Here is a 19,049-nt window from a genome sequence, read left to right as displayed (position 1 = left end):
TTTGGCTTGCTCTTCTGCTTCGTTGCTGCACCTCCCCAATCTCCTTTGTTTTGCCGGTGCTACAAGATCGTGTGTCTGTTATCCTCCTAGCCCCTCCGGATACCTCGTCTTTCCCCGGACCATGATTGCCATCCAAACGTAATCCAGCTCGACCATCACCAACATGCCCGCCTCCGACACCTCTCCTCCAGTCCCGACTGCTGCCCCGGCAACTTCCCCTCCGTCCTCGAGTGATTCATTCTCTCAACTAGAGCACTCCGCACCCGATCTCATCATTTCGTCCTCTGATCTCGCGACATCATCAGCAACGTCGAAAACAATAGTGAACGGCGCGGAGCCCGAGAAGCACCCAAAGGGAAAGCGGAAGAGGACTGCGTGAGTTCAATTGAGTCGCGTGACCACGCGTCAGTCACTAACATTGTCACATAGCGCCAAAGATAAGAGCATACTTGAGAATGCCTACCTCGCGAACCCAAAACCAGACAAGGCGGCGCGTCTGGACATCGTAAAGCGCGTTTCCCTCAACGAGAAGGAGGTTCAAGTAAAGACAATGCTTTACACAGACTTTAATCAAATGGTTACTGATCCGTCTTTAAGATCTGGTTTCAAAACCGTCGCCAGAATGACCGGCGCAAGTCGCGTCCCCTCTCTGCACAGGAAATCGCAGCTCTCCGTTACGGTGGAATGCAGATACTCTCCTCTGACCCTGCATCATATAGCTCTCCCGTCGGCGAGGATAAGACGTCACCAATAGTCGAAGCTGCTGCTACGAGTAGCGCTTCTGCGCCTATGGAGACACCAGTCAAGCCTGTTCACACGGGCGCGAAGGAAGCCGTCGACGGTTCTCGCACCGTCAGTCCATCCCATGGAATTGGCATTTCGGGAGACAGCGCTCTGAAGACCCCCTCAACTCAACAGTCAGACCCTGCCTCTCAGCCGCAGACCTCATCCTCGTTTTCCTTCTCAAGCTCCATAGGACTCATGTCTAAGCGGTGGAACCCTGCAAGTTCCTTTTCCACGCCGTCGACGCTCGATCGCAGGGTAGACGATACTCCCAGGTATGGCTTCCGTTGTGTTCATGCATTGACGAAGACCAAACTCACACCCATCAGATCTGAGCAATGCCCTCCATCCTGCGAGTCAACCGCGTCTGCAGCACCTATTCTTCCTCCCCCCCAATCACATATGCGCCTCTCACTTTCTCTCGAGGGCAAAGCGGAGCTCGTGTCGAATGAATCCTCGCCTCCGCGGTTGCAGCCTACAGGACTGTTCTCAGACTTGCCAAGTCTGCCGCGAGTCAAGCCTCGTTCTCTCCAACGTAGTCACAGTGCGCTTCCGAGTGTGACCCTACCTCCCATCTCGGCTCTCACTGACACTCTCCCACCGACTCTATCTCGCGGACGATCCCGAGATGCCCATGCCTGGGAACTATGCTGTGATGCTGATTCCCGGGACGAACTCACTGCACAGGCAGAGAACGAGTCAAATGGTTCGGCCGTCGCCGCAATCAGTCTTCTACGCTCAACCAGTGGCATCCTCCAAAATAACAACTCAAAGCGGAACTCTCCAGCAAGCAGGCCGGCACCCCGGCCCCAGCAGGCCAAGAAGCCTAAGCTGTGCCGGACCTCATCGAGTGTCGCCAGGATGCAAACATCGCTTGTTGACGCTGACAGGCCGACGGATGAGAAGGAACCCGCAAGAGTCAAAGTCAACATGTTGGTGTCCCCATCGGGTGACTCTGACAAGGAAAATTGGCTTCCGGATGAAGAGGGGAACGCACGTCGCATATCGCCAGCCGGAGAAGTCGGGGCGCCATTGCCTACGACAGCTGCTAACAAGCCCAACGCGAGGCGGACGGGTCGCATTCTTCAGGGCCATCCAGGACCAGTCATCTTCAGTGGCAACCGCGCCAGGACGATGCCAGCTATGGGTCGGAGAGATTCTGGGAAGGACATGTCCATCTTCGAGGATGATGAAGGCTTGTTGGCGCAAAAGCCTGCGGATGAGGTTGAAATATTTATGCGTGGTGAAGTCAGCCCGGGCAAAAAGGGGGACATGGATTGCATCGCAGGCTTGCTGTCTTTGAGTCAAGGGAACTGGAGGTGATGGCTCGGTGCTTGGGTGATTCCACGCCAGCCTTGCTCACGAAAACAAGGTCACGTACGGCATGACAGCAGAAATGCCCCATGCTTGTCTTGGTCGAGGTCATGCCATCTTCAGGCAAAAGAGCGGCCAATGAGCTAGTAAGGCTTATGCACGAAACAAACCGAAGAGTTCCTGGAACAAGCGACTCTTGCAGAGAAGCTTTGAGCAAAACCTCTCTCTTAATGGTAAATGAACTGGGTATGGGGCAAGCAGATAATGCCGATGCCTGGTAAACCAACGCCGACACTTGGTCCTCGGTAATGATATTTCGGGGTGGGGGGCCTCTTGCTTGTGCATACTGGACGACTGAGTCCGACTGAGTCGTGTGGCTTTGGATATGGCTATGTTTTGTAACATGTTGGTTGAACGCGCGCAGTCATTATCTGTTGTATGTAGACTAGCATAGTGACGCCACAGCGAACCGGGTGAGGCGAAGACGAAAGAGCGAAACAGAAGAATCATGCACTACTGGAAGATATCCATCGACATTTCTTCCTCCCCCATCTTCATGACCGGCCAATCATTGGTATTCTTGGTTCAAGATCCAGCGTCTCTTTTAAAGAGATGGCTTCTAAACGAAAGGCTAAGCAATGTTCCCGTTCACGTCTTCTTTCAATTTACCCTGCACAGCCATGTTCTGCACAAAAGCGCGCGCAAGCATACACAACCCGCACACTCCATAGAGCTATATCTTATTGACCATTATTGTTTTCTGTACATAACCAAATCTGCTATTCAGCTGGTGCAGTATGGATTCTATGTCGATGGGACTTTCCGCTCGGTTCTTTCACCCTTCCCACCGTGTGGCTCATCCCGAGAACCACACTAAATACATGCCAGGGGATGACATTTCCAAGTATCCTCAACGCTCTCTAGTATGACTTCTTTCCGTGCGGGCGTGTCTAATTCGGGCCTCTGACTGCCCTCGACACAATTGTTCGCTCCCTGGCTAGCGTTACCAATGTCTATGAAGCCGGAGCTTTGGAAATCAAACATCAAAACGTCAAAACAATGCGTCTAGCCCGCCTCGCTCAGGTGGGTCGATGAAAAGGTCTTTGTAATGTCCTTTCGCCGCGGGTTAAAAAATTAAAAAAAAAAGCGTCATGGGGGATCATCATGCGGCTGCTTTTCTCTCTGTCTCCTCTGAGGAAAAAAATCACATGCCCAAGAGACTCATCTGTCTTCTCAGGGGACTCGCACTGATGCTGCCGTCTTCACTGGCGTAGCAAGCCGAATCAGTATCGATGTCCCACTCAGGCTCTTCGTCCTTGCCGTCCTCCGAGGGGCACAAGCTGTTGGCTGAAGAATCAAACCCCTTCTGCGTGGCAGCGCGTGTATTCCAGCGGAGAGTGCGAGAAACGCTGTCAAACCATTCGGTCTGAGTGCGTACGACAGTAGGAAACGGATATTGAGACGCCGTAATTGTGACGTAATCGCCTTGCTTGAGTTCAACCCTCCCCTTCCCGTCGAAAGCGCAATAGGCCGTAGCACGAGAGTTGCGCGGCACAGAAACGCGCAGCAGCATGGTGTCGGAGAGGACCATTGGGCGAAAAGAGAGGGTGTGTGGGCAGATTGGCGTCAGGAGGATGGCGGGAATGTCGGGATGCACAAGCGATCCTCCGGCGGACAACGAGTAGGCAGTAGAACCGGTTGGTGTTGAAAAGATGCATCCATCGGCCTGCACCACTGTGAGGAGCTCATCGTCACCATAAAGCTCCAAGTTGGAGACGTATGGGGACGGTCCGCGATCGATGACTAGCTCATTGAGAACCTCGAACTGCTCACCCTCTTCAGCCTCCTCGCCTCTGGCACCATCGCGATATACCGTGCAGGTGAAGCGCATGCGCAAGTTGACCCGCATACCCTCCTCTCCCATGATGCGATCCAGGTGCTGCTTATACTTCTCGAACTCAAAGCTCGTGAGAAAGCCGAGACTGCCCAAGCTGAATGACAAGACGGGAGGCACGATGCGCTGGAAGAGCCAGGAGGTGAAAAGCACCGTACCATCGCCACCCAGGGTGAGGACTAGGTCGAATTTCTCAGGTTGACTCCAGCACAAATCGGGCGTCCAGTATCGGAGCATGCCTTGGAAGGCAGGGTTTTCCGCCAGGAGGCCGTTCGCGTCGAAACGACGAGAGTTGCGGAGCTTGGCATCCACATAAACGTTTACGCCGACATCGGAACCGTATCTCGGAGTGCGCAGAAGCCAGGAAGCAAGCTCTTTAGTGAGGTAGACGAGCTGGTTGTCGCGGGCCTTGGTAACAATCATGACGTTGCGTACGGCGCGCTTGATGGGACGGCGCTGGAGCTGCTTGGAGACCTCTCTGACGCCCGTAGCGGTCTGGACTAGTCTAGAGTGAGACATGCAGTCGTCGTTCTTGATTTCCTCGAGGACCTTGTCAATATTGACGGCATCGTCAAAACGGTTGTGGTAAAAGCAAGGAGACTGCAGCGAGGGCAGCGCGGTAGTCGGTGTCATGTTGCGGTTGGCAAGCTCGTTGAGTGCGTCGGCCAGCTTCTGAGAAGACGAGGTAGCGGGCCGGTTCTCGACACCACCCTGTGCGGATAACATGCCGGTGAGTGAAAGGGCTTCGGGTTTGTTTCTGCGGACAACCGAAGCAAGAGCTTTCATAATAGTCTGGCGGGGAACTTCGTGTGAAGGCGCGTTACGGCGATGGCCCTTGGCAGGGTGGCCGTGGTGCGCAGCAGGGGAGGAACGCGACAGAGGTGGCGGTAGTTCGGGATAGGCGGCAGTGGGTATAGTTGCCGTAGTCGCGGCTCCAGCAGATATCGAAGAAGAAGCCGTCTCGGTTGCAGCGTCTGCGGCAGTGCCGCGTTGGACGAGCTCAGTTGGAAAGGAAGACTCTGCTAGCGAAGCGGCATTGCGAGGCAGAGACTGGCTGAGGAAGGCTGAGGAGTCGGGCGTAGATGGGCGCTCACTGTTGTGGGCGGCGTTGGAGCTCTTGGGTCGGTCGGAGAGCGAGGTTTTAACTGCCTCGGAGGAGCGCAGAGGCGGCGGGAGCGGATTACTGAGGGCGGGGTGCAGGGCGGTGGGTGAGGAAACGAAGCCCGACATGGTTAAGAATGGTCGTTGTCCGTGACGGGGATTAGGGGAAGGAAGGGAGCTAAGACCGGGGAGGGTCGACTTGAGAGTGGATGGTGACAGGCTTGAAAAGAGGTAATAATAGCCTGGGGTGTGTGTCTCCCTGTAACCAAGGCCGAGCGACGAATTTCGCGGCGGAGTGACACTGAACGTGGGGCGGGTTTTGGCGTGCTTGATCAGGAGGAGTGGGCAGCCAAGGTGGGCTTGTGGGCGTGGGAGTGACCGGAGGTTGCGGACCACCGATGGGCGGTAGGTAGGCACTTACAGCCGCTACCTTTAGCGCGTAAGTGAATTCGAGGTCGAGGGTGAGTGCTTTTGGTGGAGGTGAACAAAAGTACCGGTAGTTCACTCGGGGCTCAGGGTTTGCAAGCGACGGAAAGCAAGTTAACCCGTATGCGAGGGTTGAGGACTTTGAAGACCCGGGCTGATGTACCGGAGTTGAACCAGGGCAAGCTCGAGACTCTGGCACCTTTGAGGTGAGAAGAGGTGTGTGCGGCTTGGGTGGCGAAGGGGATAGAGACACAGCAGTTGCTTCGTGTCGCAGCAGCGCCGGCCAAAACGGAGATAGTCGGCGAGACCAGGTACCTGGCGATAAAAGAGCAGGGCAGCAGGAAACCGAGACAGACTGCAAGCAATCTGCGCGAGTGTGTGACTCGGGTATCGATGGAGGCGACAGTGAAGGGGGTGTGGGATGGGATGGGATGGGATGAATGACGCTAGTTTGACTATCGGAACGGAAACCCAAGAAGCAGACGGGACGGAGGGAACGAAGAGTCGTTATCGCTAGAGCGGGACCCGAGACAGAGCCAAGCCAAGGTAGTTGGACCTGCGTGCAGTGTGTTCACAGGCGAATCCCTGAAAGATTGGCGAACTGGATGGTGATGGCCGCAATTATTGGGCGAGACGCGGGCGACAGAGGTGCCGGTGCCGTCGAGGTGCAGCAGGCTGCAGAAAGTGTTCGCACGTGGTTGAGGAGAATAGGGTGGTTGACGTAAGATGTCGAGGTTCGATCGAATTGCTGAATCTGGACAACCAGGATGTGTGGACGCACGCTGAGTGGGCGGTTGTGTTGTTGAAATGCCGATCCGAAAGTCAGAAGTTGATGTCGACACCAGGTCTATTGTGTTGCTGTTGTATTACCAATATCCGAGTCTCGTTTGACGCAAACAGTTATGCTCAAGAAAGGAGAGGGGGAAATCGCTCCAAATGCCGCAGAGGTTGCCGTCGAGGTGTGGGCCTTGAAATAAGTCGAGCCGATGAGAAGAAGAGAAGAGATCCAGATCTGAAAGTCTAAAATAGAATGTGGTATATAACAAAGAGGCAGGCAAAGGTACCCGGTGCGATGTGACGCAAGGCGATGCAATGCAGGGCAAAGTGAGGAACAAGAAAGAAGAAGAAAAAAACCCAAAGATACAAAAGCTCGAGGTAATTGCTAGAACTACCAGAGCTCTTCTTCAAATGGGGAGGAGAGAAAGGAGGAGGAGGAGGAGGAGGGCGGAGAAGAGCGAAGAGAAAAACGAAGCTGAAATGAGTAGAGAGTGACCAGACTGACTGACAGAAAGCAGAAAGACCGACGGCCTGGGACTGCATCCCAACGGCAGGAGGCTTTAATAACGAAAAGAAAGAAGATGAGAAGTGCCCCTCAGGCATACTCCTTTTGGTCTGATGTCGATCGAGGATGAGAATGGATGCGACCTGGGCCTACCTACCTACCGTAAGGTAAGGTACCTTACCTTACTGGGGGCGCTCCCATCAACACTTAGGTTGGTAGGTACCTTGCCTTACAGCACGCAACGTCCAAGCTCGGACAGTCTGAGGAACGTAGCCCCAGGCAGGCCCACTACTCTGGTAGTGTACCTACCTACCTGGTAGGTATTCGTACCTTGAGCATCGTCGTCGACGCCGGGAAGGTCTCTATCATCAAACAAGAGCCCGCACGAAGCGCCATGCCTATCCTTGTCCGCCTCACATCACATCAAATTCCATATCCTAATCTCTATAACATGTTCCATAAGGTACAATCCCGCACGAATGCATGCAAAGGTGAGTGAGAGATGTGCAAGCTGGCTAGGAGCCTCGAGGACAAGGTGCGGCGGATGCTAAAACGGCGAAACGGATCCCCCCGTTCCTGGCGGCCCCCGCCCAGGCCGTCCCCGTGGAGGCTTTCTCCGTCCTCAGTGCCATTTGCTGCAGGGCAGCGCTCCTTGCCTTACAAACGTATGGACAGGGGGCGGCATGAAGACAGCAGCCCCCCGTAGCGGGCCAGGGAGATCCCTATCAGGTGCAGGGCCGTTGATGATGCACCGCTCTCAGAAAAAGATGAGGTGAAGTGACTTGCAGTACTTCGTAGCAGAAATCCAGAGGAGGCGACGACGGGAGACATGGAGTGTCTTGAGTACCCGCTCAGCTCACTACATGCGCCGCCCGCTACCTGTATACTGTACAACATTATCCGTCTGTCACAGACTCCTTCAACGCGCCCAGTATCCGTACCTTTTACCTACCCTACTTCACAATCACAAGAAGATGGGGGGGCCAGCATGAAGACACCCGTAAGTGGTAGGTAGAAACAGACCAACGACTCGCTGACAATCCGTGCTCAAGCACCCAGCCATCAAGAGGCTAATCTGGCCCTTCGTTTCCACATCCTCCTCGTTGACGAATAGCATCATGACAGATTTATGGCAAGGTTAACAGGCGTCGCGATGGACGTGATGGACGTGATAGACACACTTTTATCGGCAGCTAGCGCTGGACGCGACCAATGGCAACAGCCAAACACGCCCGCAGACGGCTGGAACTGGTCGTGAGGCAGTCGACAGCGTAGTGTGACAACTACGACACAACACAGGGGACGATACGCTGGAGACAAGCGCCCTCGAAGACAACAAAACGACGGCTCCAAGCCCCAGTCCCATGCTGCTTGCTTTGCAGCGCCTCTTGTTTGGCCTACAACATGCGCATCAAATTTGCATCCCTGGTGCACCTAGATAGTGGACTTGACCACAGCGACGTGCGTGGTCATGTGATGGACCCTGGTATTGGTCTACGCTCGAATACACGACACACCCACCGGTGGCCGGGTCTGGCCTTCAGCTCGTGAAATTGACCGCTGGCTGATCTGTGTCGTGTTCCTCGTTGTAGGGCAAGGTCTGGGTACAGTGTATAGATCACCCTGATTATGGCTGCATTATGCCGTCGTGTTTCGAGCGATTGAGCCTTGACTCTCTGCTGCTGCTCGGTCTAGGAATTGCTGAACTTCCGAGACATGGCAAATGGCCCGCCGATGACATGGAAGACAGGAGACATGGGAGGAAGGATGAAAGACCCAGAGACTCCTAACAATCCGGTTTTAGTTGAGGCGGCGGTGGCTTTGCTATTGTGGTCGTCGTCGTCCTCGTCGTCCCGTCGCCGCCAATGCTAGCGATGATCTCTGCTGTCATCCGAGATAATGTGACATTGCAATGGTCGTTCTTCTTGCAAGTAAACACTGATGGTTGCGTTAGCTTTCATTGGCATAGAAGATCACGGCGGGGCGACTGCCGGCGACCCGGACAGGAGCCACCGCCAGCCAGTGTGGTTGCAAGCTTCGGGTGGGGTGACAAGACGACGAGACTAGGTAGGAAATCTAAGGAGAACCGACGGCCAGGCTGTCTTGGGCAGGAACCTTGCTACAGAGACTTAGCCAAGGTGTTATACGGTACGTGGCGTGTGATCTTTTCAAGGGGAGGATACGGAAAGGGGTATGTTTGAGCACACAAGTAAAGTAGCACTCAAGATTGGAGAAGTCAGTGAAGGGCGGGCCACCACGGAGGAGGGCAAACACTGGCCTTACTTGGTACAAGTTGCCAGGCATCCGGCACCCAGGTTATCTCTCTGTGGCTGAGGTGGTTGTCTCGGTCGTCGTCAGCGTCGCAGAGGCGAGAGAAGAGTCGGGCTTGGTTTGGACTTGTTGCGGATCAAACAGTGACGCCCACTTTTGCCCAGGGCATCCAGTCACCGCCACTGTTGGGAATCCCTACTGAGGCAAGTACGAGTAGACGGGAGGCTCAGGCGGGTGGAAAGGCTTTTCGCTCCTAGTAGGTGCCTCACCTTACCTAGAGGGGTACCTCAGCAACTTACCTAAGGTGCCTTAGGTAGGTGCCTAGGTAGGTAGGTACCTTACCGTGGGTACGCAGTACCCGTATTCCATTGGGGCCACCTTGGCTGCTGAGGCTTTCAGATCCGCAGCGCCACCTCTCCAAAACTTTGACGCGGAGACCGCGGTACGTAAGAGGTCTCTTTCCAAGTCCCACAGCGCTGGAACACCCATAGACCAGCTTGAGATAAGGAGAGGGAAGAAGAACGGACGAATAAGTACTAAAGGATGGGGGAAAGGAAGCTGGGAGCGACCGAACAGCCACAATGGCACAGCTTTTGTAGCCACTCCCACCAGCGTAAATTAGTTACCTCTGGATCGATTATGCTTAAAAAGAAGAAGAAAACCCCCGAGGCTATCTGGAGATTCACTCAACCTGTGGTGATGTACCGGACCCAGCGTGAATTCTCCCGTCTTGGCAAAGAAGAGCCAAGACACTCAAGCACGACTACCCGTAATATCACAGCCAACTTGCCAAACGAGACGTGGATGGACTGGGGCCTTTCCCTACCCCCCAAATTCACAGAGAGGAAACCGATTCGCGTTGGAGCCCAAAGTGAGGTATGATATGGAAACTACAGCCTATGTACGCTTGATAGAGCGGGCGTCAAGACTGCGACACTCCCCGGTGGGTTTGCCAGGAGGAACCGGGACTGCGGAGCCGTTTGCAGTTTCCGTAACCTGAGCCGACGGGAGAGCGCCGAGGTGACGGGAAACGCCCGGCAACTCCTGACCTCAGGCGTTGTCAACGTCGCAGGCCCTCCGTGCCCCAGTGCCTGCACGCTTCATGTTCCTATCCCTGAGATTCAGCTGAAACACCGCCTTATGCAGCATTCCCCCACGTCCACCACAGTGTACTGTGTGCTTCCTCCTGGGCCCGCTCCGCGTCTAGCAACTTGCAGCCTCGCTGAAGCACTGGTTTTAATCACTGCTCCAGATTTCGCTTCCACGATACGAGTCTTCGCTCCTTGTCGCCCTGTCATCCTGTCACGTCTCTTCCGTCTCCATAGTGACATATGATGGCATTCCTTGCGTGGGCAGTCCAGTGATATTGCCCCTGCTTTTCTGGAGCTGCTGCCGTGGCTACTCTCTGTCGAACCTCCCCAGCCACTGCCCCAAATTTTGCCAATAAACCGTCGTCTCATTTGTCGCTCCCTGCCCGTCATATCATATGCAGACTCCTCGACGGCCAGGCCCGTAAGCATAGGAGGTGCTGCTCCGCCTGGCCAAGAATTCCATGCTTCCGCCGCTGCAACCGCTGGGATCGTGTTGCTTCCGCCCTCACTTGTTCCCATCGCCAGTATTTCCTGATCGTAAATCTTAGACCGTCGTTGGCGTCTCGCGAGTCGCTCGGCTTGTTCCAAGTCCATGTCTACACCTCGAGGTCAAGTGGGATATCACGCCACTCTCGACTCCATCACCGTCCGAATAAAGTGCCGCATGTCTGTCGAGGCCTGGCCGTCCTCGCTCGTCGTCGCAGCACCCCGATCCTCCTGGAAATGCTGGCCGCATGCGCGCTGACCTGTGCTCACCACCTCGTCCCACTCACTCATGGAGAATGACCCCTCACTCTCTGCCAGAAGCAAATCATCCTGGGACGTGAAACTCAGAGCATGTAGTGATGTTGCCTGATCTGCTTCCGACGGCGACGGCTCAACGACAATCTTGTTGCCATTGTTAAGAACGGCTACCGCAGTGCAGGTGGCGATGGCTTTTAAAGGCACGGCAGCCGATAGCAAGCCCAAGACAGCACTGTGAAGCAATGCCGGAAGTAGAGTCAGATTCTGTCATGATCAACGCATTAGTAGACGAATCGTGTGTGCGGCGGTCAGTGTTGTATGCCTGCCCGGATGTTTACTTACAGACTTGGCTTGAACAACTTTGCTGTTCACGTAGTCGTTCTGGGGCGTTTCCGTCACCTGAAGTGTAACCTGAATGAGGCAGCGGGGGAAGTTCTTGACAGGAATGAGCTGCCGCAGGGCAGACTGCAAGATGGATTCAAGCTGGCGCTCTCCGGTGCCTATATATTGGTCGAGAGTATCAGCAAAATGGTTACCCACAGGAAGCTACACACGGGTAAATCTAACCTCCAACCCCTGCAGCAGGTCGTACGACAACGTCAATGACCGACTCGAAAGGGTTTTCATCTCGTCTTTGCACTTCCATCGGCCCATTTACGGACGCAACCACGCAATAACCACCCCTTGAAAACGTTGCTGAGCCATCTGTTCGAGGAAGATGTGATATCCGGGCCTGGGGGTTGCTGTTGGAGGTCATCGTCAGAGGGGGACACGCGTTGCAGGCGACGTGATTTGTTTCGAGGTATCTTCTAAAAAGAACAGTCAAGACACCAAGGGCCGAAATGAACTCTCTGCCCTCTCCAGATATTTTTGGTGCACATATACTTTCGGCCGGAAAGTGACTGGACGCCTGGCTGATGGAAAACCTCAATTCCAAATGCTACGACCTGCTCTTCGGTTCCGAAAAAAAATGAGATGAAGTCCCTGGGTGAGAGCTGGACACGTACTTGCTGACTAAGGCAAGCCCTGCGAATGACGGACGCTAAGGCACCTAGGTAGGTGCACATAGGTACCTACCTAGCAAGAAGGTGGATCTACAGCGGACGCAACACTGCATGATTAATGAATAATACCTAGGTACCTACCTACCTTGGTAGGTAGGTATTCGTGCGCGCAGGCGCCTGGCCATTGGTAGGTAATGACGCGGGGGTCGCTCGACTTGGAGCTCCTCGAATGCGTTCCTCCACCCATATTTTCCTCTCCTCGCACGATTTTGAGTCTTGAACCCCTGGGCTGGCAACTTTCCGAGACACTATGGCTTCAGTCAACCTGTCATCTCGTACCGACGCACCGGCTGCATCCCCAATAAGCACCAAAATCCCCAAGCTCGAACCTCGCCGCCGCCGTGGAGCTCCCTCCAACCCTACCCCTCGCCCGGAGACACCTGCGTTACCATCACCACCGGATCTTCCCGCCCATGCGTACAAGACACCCTCGAGACGGATATTGTCCCAAAGAGACCATGAGCTGTTCCTTTCTTCGCCAACCTACAGCCTGATTCTAGCCTTCGTGTTTGGCCTTTCCGAGGCCGTTGAAAACACCCCGCGCTCCGCCATCAAGGAAAGCGAAATCAGCCCTCCCGTGCGCTCGATTCTCGATATTCTGGACGAAGCCGACAGCCTCGTCAAGGATTCACCCCCCAACGATCAAGGCGGCTCGCGCTTTGGTAATAAGGCTTTCCGGACGTTCCTAGACTTGGTGAAGGTGAAGACACCGGGATGGCAAACACGGTTGGGCGTCTCCGACGCTGCGAACGATGAGGTAGCGGTCTACTTGGAGCATTCATTTGGAAACAGAATGCGCATCGACTACGGCTCTGGTCATGAGCTAAACTTCATCATGTGGCTCCTCTGCCTTTATCAGCTGCGTATTCTAACAAGAGACGACTTCAAGCCTCTGGTACTGAACGTCTTCAACCGGTACCTGGAACTCATGCGAGACGTCCAGTTGACATACTACCTGGAGCCTGCCGGCTCACACGGTGTTTGGGGGCTGGACGACTACCAGTTTCTTCCCTTCTTGTTCGGCTCGTCACAACTCCTTCATCACCCGTTCATCACACCTTTGGCCATCCATCAGGAGTTAACATTGGAGGAGTTTGGTGACGATTTCTTGTACCTTGGACAGGTGAACTTTGTCAACGGTACCAAGACGGTGAAAGGCCTGAGGTGGCATAGCCCCATGTTGGATGACATATCTGCCTCCAAGTCGTGGACCAAAGTCGAGGGCGGGATGCGGCGAATGTTCGTTGCAGAGGTTTTGAGAAAGTTGCCCGTGATGCAGCACTTCTTGTTCGGTTCTTTGATTTCGGCGGTGGATGGGATGAGCACAGAGGAAGAGTTCGGGCTTGGACTCGAAGAAGATGAAGCGGATGGAGGTGGGATCTCAACTGGTCATACTGGGAATCACAAGCATCAACACGTGGGATGGGGCGACTGCTGCGGCATCAAAGTCCCCAGCAGCGTGGCTGCTGCACAGGAAATGAAGAAGAGGGGCACTCAAGAAACCCTTCGCAGGATACCTTTCGATTAGAAGGCCACAAAGGCATGACTGATGACCTACAATTGGACAATTACGATATCAAAGATTACACCCTCTAGTACGGTGCGCCCAATAACACGCCAACATCCGTCCCCCCCGAATCATGTCTGACGTACACCCTTCCAGCGCATCCGCTGTGGTCAGACAAATTTCAACCAGCTTTGTAATCCACTCCGTAAATCTACAGGTCCGTCTCTCTGACGCCGGTGACAGATGGAATCTATTCCAGCAACCCAAGATCTCGGAGACGACTCATTCCGGGCAAGTGTGCCCACTTCTGGTCTGAAGGTGAGCCGCATGTGAGATCGAACCAGATGTCGGGGTGATCATTGTCAATAGAGTCCAAGGCGTAAGCGACGTTGCTACCGTACAGGTCGCATCGTGGAACGTTGAGACCTCTCTCAGGATAAAAGCGGTAGGATTTGCACCCATCGGTAGCGTTCATCACGCTCTATTATCAACGTCAGTGGGACTGGCCGATGCGGCGGCTTTGGAATACGAAAAGAGAGGTGAGACTCACGGCACAAAATTGGTAACAACCCTCCAAAGTCACCCGAACGCCTGGCGAGTTCTCGACGAAACGCGCGAGGAAGTAGTTGCCCACGGGCAGGCCATGAACGCCGCAGTGGTTGTTTCCGGGCATCGGTTTGCCTGTCGGTGCATTGTCCTGACAAACCGTCTTTGTCGGGATGAGTGTCGAGGACGGAACGGAGGTAAGCGGCGCGCTAGTGACAGGCACCATGGATGTGTCGATGATGCAGCTCTCCGTGGGAATGGGGTCCACGGCGGTTAGCGTTGTCTGTGTCGCCCAGGAGACCGGCGTAGTGTCTGCCGACTTGGTGATGGGACTCCGGCTGGAGTCCGTTGAGGATGTTGGGATGACCTGCAGAGTGCTCGAAGTGTCATGGCTCGACGTGGCTGAGGCGTCCCAGGATGTGGCAGGAGTCACCGTGCTAGACCCGTCCTCGCATGGCTCAGTTGGGGTGGTCGTTTCCATCGACGAGTGGGTAGCAGTTCCGTTCCCAAGAGAGCTCGATGTCATGGAAAAGGTTTGGCTGGTCGTGCTGTTGGAACCTCTGCTTGTGAATGTGGCCCCTGAAGAAAATGCAGATGAAACAGCGGTCTTGCTCACGTCGGGGACGGATGTATTGCTCACGGCGCTGGTCGAGAATGCAGATGCGCTGCTGGAACCAGTCTCATGCTCATCATCGCAAGGTGTCGTGCTCTGGGTAACGCCTGACGACGTCTTGGCGGACCATATCGCGGTCGAATTCAGGAGCGCGCTGGAGGCTGTTGCTGTTGAATTGAGCTGAGTAGTGGAAGCCAAGTCATCGTCGCATGGCTCGGTAGTCTGTGATGGCATGACAGAGGTGGTGATGTTGTGCCACATGGACGTGGAAGTTGTAGCCGTCTCATCAGAGCAAGGCGACTCGGAGGCTGTGGAGGCGGTAGTTGCAGAGGAATTGACGGGCTTGGTGAGGCCTGTGGAGAGATTCAGAGACGTGGAAGACATGTTCCATGTCGCACAGGACGTCGTAGAACTGGAGTTCGTCGAGGACGAAGTCCATGACAGATGCGCCGTGCCAGTACCGGAAGATGATGTCAGATTACTGCCGAACGAAGTGGTGGCAGTTATGTAGAAAGTCACGTCTACCGTCGTTGTCGATGTGATGATGCTCAAGGGGCACGCTGAACTCATAGAGGTACTCGTCGCATTGAGCGGAAATGAAAAGGTACTGCTGGCCGTCCCGGCTACTCCAGTCGGTGTCGTTGAATTGGTACCGTTCAACGACCAGTTCCGTCCGGTGGTCCAAGCGGCCGAGTCCGGACTTGGACGAAACCCTCGTTGTTGCACGATATGGGCGGCCATCTGACGGGTACGATTAGCGAGGTCTTTTCTGAAGGAATAATAAGGATCTGAAGTCATTGGGTCTTACTTGGTTCTCCGGGGCCTTCGGGGCCGCCTTAGCTGTCTCGGCGAAGAGAGCGCCGAGCAAGAAGAAACGAAACATGTTGAGGTATATTTGCCGACGAGACGCAGCAGAGAGCCGATGATGCGGATCAAATATTGGTTCGGTCAACGAAGATTGACGGCTCCTTTTAGTATGTTGTTGTCGACAAGATCAAGAACGACAGCCGTGGCCCAAGCCGACCCGTCTTATACATCGCGGCCTCGTCGCTGAGACTTGGAAGGAGTCAAATGGTTTCCCAAGAAACTTGATAAGAATCCCTTCGCGGCCGGACTGTGGAGGCATGAAGAACAGAGGGAAAACTATAGACGTCCGCTATTGAAAATGACCCAAGGGAAAAGAATAGTCTTCAGCAAGGGGGACGGAATACCGTGTAAAGCGCCCCTTGCATCGGTACAGAATAGCAAGTGAGACACCGTTGCAATCAGTATGCTAGAGCATGATTGAAGGCTTGGGAGAGAATCAACTGGAGCGGGATTGGAGTGAATGGGAAATATTCCATTAACAAGCACTCTGCCTACGGCAGCACTCCTTGTGGAGGTTGAAGACCCAAAGTGCAGAGAACACTGTGAAAGAAAACCCAGTCATGTTTAAATACAGGACCCATATATGATGACAACGTCTCCGTAATGCCCTTGAGAGGTGAAATGCAGTGTAGGGTATCAGAAGCATTTCACTGAACGCCATCGTGCCCCTAAACCTAATACCGAATGCCAAATGCCATGCAAAAAAAGCAACGCAAAGAAAAGTCTCAAATACTTCTACGACTGTGTCGGATTTCGCGTTGCCCTAAGTTTTGCAGTCTTATCCCACCGGTCCTTACCGGAGGCTTCGCGATTCATCGTTCACAGCCGAAAGAGAGCCTTGAGCCGGGCTGCCTCTTAATCCTCCCAGATTGTTTCCAAGTCAAGGTCCTGCCGTCGTTCGGCACCACATACACTCCACCGCTTTCTCTTGTCTCTTGACCCGAAGCCAAGTGTCCTGCCTCGCGATGGCACGTCAAGACCACCCCTTCCCTTGCCTTCTGTTACACTGCCCCTCTCCGCGGCATCAGCGGCGGCTTTGAGTTGAGCGATTCTTTCGGCCTCCATAGCCGCTTCCTCCGCATCAGGAGAGTCGGGTATCGTTTCGAGGCTAGAGATGCTGGGACTCCTCGACCTTGTCGATGTAGGGGTCGATGGCACCGACGAAGAAGGGAATGACGGGATGCCGTAGCCGTGCGAAAAGGCCTCGTAGCCTCTGAACGAAGGTGAAGACGCAATGGACGTGGGGGTGGAAGGCAGCGCGGGCAACGAGCCGGTGCTGGCATGTCCCGGGTTCCTCGAGGGCGAAGACGGCCGACGGTGACGAGGCAGCACTGCAGAAGATGCCGTGTTACTAGCGATTGGGGAGGCATTTGAGTCAGCATTTCTGCGGTCTGGTTCTAAGACGGAGCTGCGAATTGGCGATGTGGGAAAGGACTCGTCAACAGGTTTCCGTGGGATTCGAATTCGGCTGGGCGAGCCCGAGGGACTCGCAGGACGAAATTGAGGAGAGAAGAGGATGTGGCCAGCACCGTTGACACCTGGCATGGACTGTGTGCGAGACATTGGAGGAGCCAGATTCGCCGCAGCTGACCTCGATCTGTGGTGTCCGGAGAGGGGCGAGGTGGTACGGGGACGGTAAGGCAAAGGAGGCAGAGACCATGCCGGAGCGGTCGGGGAGGTGGGACTCGGATCAGTCTGGCGTCGCAGAGTGGGCGGTTTCCTCAAAGGTTCGGTCTCGGCAGCAACGGCAGGCAGCAGAGCGGGATTCTGGACCCGGAGAGAGGGAAGAGGCGAGGGTCGAAACTCCTCCATTCTCTCGGTCTCAGGAACGGGTTCCATGACGAACGTCGGAGGGCCCGAGATGTCAGGCGAGGAATGGCGACATTAGCAGCAGATACCCTTCGAAACGCTCGGAGAGGTGAGATCGTATCTAATGCGTGCCAAATGCGTGCGTGTGAGACGATTCGTTCCCTCGAACGGCGGCGAGGGAGGAGAGAAGGACAGCGTCTGACAGTTGGGGGAGACAGGCAAGACGGGCGACAAGACTAGAATTGAAAGAAGGCAGCAGTTGTCAACCTATGAAGCGGCGAGCGAGGGCACAGGATCTGGGGTCGATGCTGTGACGGAATCGAGGGAAGCAGGTCTTCGTAGTCGTCGAGGGAGAAGGGTTGGCGAAGGGGTCGTTTGGCGAGGTCGGCTGAGGGGAGAGAAGGGAGCAAGGCAAGTAAGTGGACGGAAGCGGAATCGGGCGGCAATATGAAGCGGACGGGAAGGCAAAGGGCGGTATCAACCAAGTCACACATTCCGTGATGTAAATGAAAGAGACCCGACCAGCTGACGGGAGGGTCCAGAGGAATACATAACAAGAAGGGGAGACTGCAGGCGGATAGAGTACGGGGGTTTGGGGGTGTGGGTGTAGGAGGAGGAGGAGGAGAAGGCGGACGCTGGGAGGAGGATGCAGCCTGCGTACTAAGGTAGGTAGGCATGTATGGCTGAGGTACACATAGCCTACGGCGGCACTGGAAGGTCCCAAATGAGGAAGGGACAGGGCCTGGAGCTTTGGTAATAAGGCACTTGCGGCGCATATCAGAGACGGTGAAGAAAGGGGGGAAAGAGGGAGGGGAAGGGTTCGAGTCGGTCGGTCGGTCGGTCGGTGTACGGAGTACCAGTACCTTGGCTTGCCCTCACGTCGCCCTCCGTTGCCTTTTACCAGAGTGATGCACGCATGAGGCAGGTTATTGGATTGGGCAACAGGTCCCTTTGTCTTGGCCGGGGGTCGCAACTTGAGAGGACTCGAGAAGCTGCGTGTACCTTGCCTTGCGTTCCCGAGACCTAGACAGTAAACAACCTACATCAGCAGAACAGAAGGGCAGATGATGGAGGAATACTCCATGGCTACAGTACATACACACGCAATGCAACCGGTCGGCGTTACCGCTTTGGCCCGCGGCAAGCGGCGAGGAACCCCCAATGGCCCAAGCCCAAGGCGAAGGATCTCGTCCTCCCTCCTTTGTTCTTTTGCTTCGGTGTTTGCTCTTCTCCTCCTCATCGCCAGGCCGGGGCCGTAAGCGGCGCCCCTTTCCATTTGCACACGTTGTGCTGTTGTGTTATAGAGATTAATCTATCCGACATCGGTTTTTTTTTTTTTTTTTTTGTCTTTTTGGCAATGCAGTCAGCCGATATGAAGCACGACCAATTCCCCCCGCAACCCAGCGATTCAAATGTCATGAGAATGAGGGAGATTGGACTAGAGGGAAATAATAGGTACCTACCTAGGTAAGCCATACAGAGTCTTGGCTCCTCCTGGGGAGGGAGGCTCTCTGGCTTTCAGGCATGGTTGGGTCAGGCGGGGAGCATGACGCTAAGGTAAGGTAAGAACCCCCGGGAGGCCCAGCGGTGCGTTCACGCTTCGGTGCAGCCGGGAGTCGGGTCGGATGCATACTACTGGTACTGGGCCTTTCCTTAGGTACCTAACTACCTACCTAGGTATCAAGGTAAGTTAACCTAACTTAGATAAGGCACCTCGAGACTGGGATTTGATAGGTA

General features: G+C 54.8%; 6 protein-coding genes across 6 annotated transcripts; 2 read left to right on the top strand and 4 right to left on the bottom strand.

Annotated features, from left to right (window-relative positions):
- Positions 1-163: 163 nt before the first annotated feature.
- On the top strand, positions 164-2,106 carry yox1 (MBF complex negative regulatory component yox1; the record flags this gene model as incomplete). The annotated part of the gene is made up of 4 exons (XM_036632984.1): positions 164-375; positions 430-541; positions 598-1,058; positions 1,674-2,106. The coding sequence occupies 4 exons, from the start codon at positions 164-166 to the stop codon at positions 2,104-2,106; spliced, it is 1,218 nt and encodes a 405-aa protein (XP_036500959.1).
- Positions 2,107-3,301: 1,195 nt separating this feature from the next.
- On the bottom strand, positions 3,302-5,221 carry UTR1-0 (NAD(+) kinase; the record flags this gene model as incomplete). The annotated part of the gene is made up of 1 exon (XM_036632983.1): positions 3,302-5,221. The coding sequence occupies one exon, from the start codon at positions 5,219-5,221 to the stop codon at positions 3,302-3,304; it is 1,920 nt and encodes a 639-aa protein (XP_036500960.1).
- A 5,562-nt stretch (positions 5,222-10,783) lies between these two features.
- Positions 10,784-11,552, bottom strand: RRP46 (Exosome complex component RRP46; the record flags this gene model as incomplete). The annotated part of the gene is made up of 3 exons (XM_036632982.1): positions 10,784-11,170; positions 11,249-11,406; positions 11,474-11,552. 3 exons carry the CDS (start codon positions 11,550-11,552, stop codon positions 10,784-10,786), a joined length of 624 nt encoding a protein of 207 aa, XP_036500965.1.
- A 668-nt stretch (positions 11,553-12,220) lies between these two features.
- Positions 12,221-13,498, top strand: rrd-2 (Serine/threonine-protein phosphatase 2A activator 2; the record flags this gene model as incomplete). Its single annotated transcript, XM_036632981.1, has 1 exon — positions 12,221-13,498. The coding sequence occupies one exon, from the start codon at positions 12,221-12,223 to the stop codon at positions 13,496-13,498; it is 1,278 nt and encodes a 425-aa protein (XP_036500966.1).
- Positions 13,499-13,727: 229 nt separating this feature from the next.
- CGCS363_v001131 (uncharacterized protein) lies at positions 13,728-15,519 on the bottom strand (the record flags this gene model as incomplete). The annotated part of the gene is made up of 3 exons (XM_036632980.1): positions 13,728-13,958; positions 14,028-15,377; positions 15,445-15,519. The coding sequence occupies 3 exons, from the start codon at positions 15,517-15,519 to the stop codon at positions 13,728-13,730; spliced, it is 1,656 nt and encodes a 551-aa protein (XP_036500963.1).
- An 839-nt stretch (positions 15,520-16,358) lies between these two features.
- Positions 16,359-17,342, bottom strand: CGCS363_v001130 (uncharacterized protein; the record flags this gene model as incomplete). The annotated part of the gene is made up of 1 exon (XM_036632979.1): positions 16,359-17,342. One exon carries the CDS (start codon positions 17,340-17,342, stop codon positions 16,359-16,361), a length of 984 nt encoding a protein of 327 aa, XP_036500964.1.
- Positions 17,343-19,049: the final 1,707 nt, after the last annotated feature.

This window comes from Colletotrichum siamense (assembly GCF_013390195.1).
Source record: "Colletotrichum siamense strain Cg363 chromosome Unknown KSG_Cg363_contig01, whole genome shotgun sequence".
Lineage (NCBI taxonomy): Eukaryota > Fungi > Ascomycota > Sordariomycetes > Glomerellales > Glomerellaceae > Colletotrichum > Colletotrichum siamense.
Note: the sequence above shows the minus strand (reverse complement) of the source record. Positions and strands in the feature narration are given on the sequence as shown.